The sequence below is a fragment of the Papilio polytes genome, unplaced genomic scaffold (assembly GCF_000836215.1).
Source record: "Papilio polytes unplaced genomic scaffold, Ppol_1.0 DF821289.1, whole genome shotgun sequence".
Classification (NCBI taxonomy): domain Eukaryota; kingdom Metazoa; phylum Arthropoda; class Insecta; order Lepidoptera; family Papilionidae; genus Papilio; species Papilio polytes.
Genome location: NW_013527915.1, coordinates 6,478,970 through 6,481,514, shown reverse-complemented (window position 1 = coordinate 6,481,514; position 2,545 = coordinate 6,478,970). Strand labels below are relative to the sequence as shown.

At 40.1% G+C, this 2,545-nt stretch overlaps 1 protein-coding gene across 1 annotated transcript in view; it reads right to left on the bottom strand.

The window, feature by feature from the left end:
• Positions 1-2,545, bottom strand: part of LOC106109318 (guanylate cyclase 32E-like) — an 18,840-nt gene that overhangs the window by 5,986 nt on the left and 10,309 nt on the right. Inside the window, exons 5-11 of the mRNA XM_013290769.1 lie at positions 2,403-2,545; positions 2,138-2,284; positions 1,848-2,044; positions 1,406-1,583; positions 984-1,144; positions 357-647; positions 15-173 (exon numbers count right to left, since the gene is read on the bottom strand). The exon at positions 2,403-2,545 is cut by the window's right edge and continues 74 nt beyond it. Coding sequence (XP_013146223.1) covers positions 15-173; positions 357-647; positions 984-1,144; positions 1,406-1,583; positions 1,848-2,044; positions 2,138-2,284; positions 2,403-2,545 — 1,276 coding nt within the window. The remainder of the gene's footprint in view (positions 1-14; positions 174-356; positions 648-983; positions 1,145-1,405; positions 1,584-1,847; positions 2,045-2,137; positions 2,285-2,402) is intronic.

Here is a 2,545-nt window from a genome sequence, read left to right as displayed (position 1 = left end):
TTTAATATTGAGAAAAATGAAAATAGATGATATAAAAAAAATGTAGTACTAACTTTCTTCTTAGCAAACTTGAGCTCCTTGATGCGCACGACGTTGCCGCGGTAGTGCGCCGTGGTGGTGAAGATCTGCGTGCAGCACCGGCTCTCGCACGATATGCCGCTCGCCAGGCTCAGCTGTCACATCATAAAATATCAAGTTTAGGAAAATCCACACAACAAGATGCTCGACGAATGTATCGATTTCTCGTGATTTTAAGTCTATTTGTAATATATTTCAATAAAATAAAGGCTTTGACCACTACGTCTATCTAGCGTTATTACGGGACAGAATTATAAGTGTAGAAAAACTATTATTACCTTACTAGGTGACCACACGAGGCCGCTGCCCAAATAACCGGCGATTTCATGTGGATCGATCTTCCAGAGCAACCCTTCTATCTCCTGCTCTATCTTCCATTTGCGGTAGATGCTGATGGTGACGACGAGAGCACAGAACAGCGTGACAGCGAGCGTGCCCGCCACCACCAGCGACGTGATCTGAGATTCATCCTTCGGACACTTCTCATTGAGAAAGCCGCAAGATGGTTCATCCTCGGGCTTCACGCTGTCAGGCCAGTCGATAGGCAGGCGAGGATTTAATTTATATTCCTGTAATTACACATTAAAATTGATAAGTACTAATATATTGTTCACCGACCTGACGCGTACAGTTAGTGAGAAGTGCTCGATTGGATTGGCAATCAACTGGTATAGTGCGAACGCTAACTGACGCCAGTGACTCCTATTTCTGGCGGGCGCAACTGTAATGACCAAGTGTGAACTGGACACTAATCCTTTTTAATGAAATTAAGTTGGGAATATAGCCTCAATATAAAAACAGTCCAAATATGCAGAAAGCATGGGATAGAAATCTGCTTGACCGTTTAGATGCTATAAGGAATGATGGATGTTTGAATGAAAGCAGAAGAAATGTGGTAAACTGACGGGGAACTTGCGCGAGGACTGCTGGAAGTTGCCGACGGGCAGCATGCTGTAGGAGCAGTTGATGTTGTTGTCGCTGAAGTTGGTGGGCTTGAAGGCCAGCACGGAGAAGTTGCCCTCAGAGTCCGCGCGCTCGTCCAGGCGGATAGACATACCGGACACACCTGTTTATCGCAACATTTAATACCAACACACAGACAATATAAAAAGTAAAAAAATGATTAATTCGTAATACTAATAATTCAAAACTTAGTACACTCAGGTTTGCCACTTTTGTATGTGGCATAACACAAAAGTAGTTATTTGTAATATTTTACAATAAACTGGAAATAATACTAAAAGCAATTAGAACAGATTGTATGTGAGAGTGTTTGTATGTGTGTTCAAAAGACACATGTGACTATAAATTTAAAAAAAGAACATACTTTTATATGGCGAGGATTTGATCATTTCGGCAACAATTCGAGAACCATTTGTAGCGATGCTCATCAGTTTCTTGTAAGTTAACTTTTCCTTGTCGGTCTCCTCTCTTATTAACTTATCTAAAGCTGTGGCGTACAACTTCACCGAATCGTACAAATATGCAGCATATATTGATACAAACTGAAATTAACAATTAAACTTTTTAGGAGACTATTTTTAAACAATGTGTATCCTCGTTTAATTTTAAACTATGGCTAAATTTAGCAAATAATTTCAACTTAAATATAAAACCATGTGATATCAGATTTATAATTTCCTCATTACTGTTGACACCAATCATAGAAACATTTGTTTACTAACCGCTGTCAGTCTCCATATACAGTCTTGTACACTAAAGGGAGTGATATAACTTTTCTATTGTTATACCCTACTTAAATATATTACCTTGGTGAATCTATCTCCAAAAACTGTGGGCAATGGGAATTCAAATGGCTTCATGTTGTTGTATTGCTGCACTTTAGAGGTGAAGTTCGCGTACCCGCCCGTCGGCTCTGACGACACCACCACCAGCAGCGACTGCGCGCGCTTCCTGAACTCCGCAGTGCTCGGACACACCAGTTTGGAGCCACGATCTTCGGTATCTATGGAAGGTAAAACATTATTCATCATTTAATGTACAATTAAATCTACACGAGAATAAGCTGTTAAGATTTTCTCACAAATTATACACTTACTTATAATATACTTTAATGAATCCTTCGAAGAGTATGTCATCATATCCACAAATATAACCATGTACTCTCCTTTAGCGAACAACTGATTCGACTCCATGGCAGTCATCATTTCTATGAGACCAGACGTCGAGCCCAAGAACACGTAAACTGGAAAAACATATAATAAATTAGAGCTAATTAAACTAAAAATGTAATATAATGTTGGTGTCGCTAGCACACATTCTAAAAAAACTATTTAAAGGTAAATAAAATATTGTGAACTAACTTCTTGTCTTGTTCTTGGTCTCTTGTATGAACTGGTACCAGAAGCCGGGCGCGCAGCAGGTCATCTTGTCCTCGCAGCACTTGAAACTGTCGATGACGGGCCGCTGGTGGTTCACCGTCATGTTGTTCTGCTTCGCGTGGTTC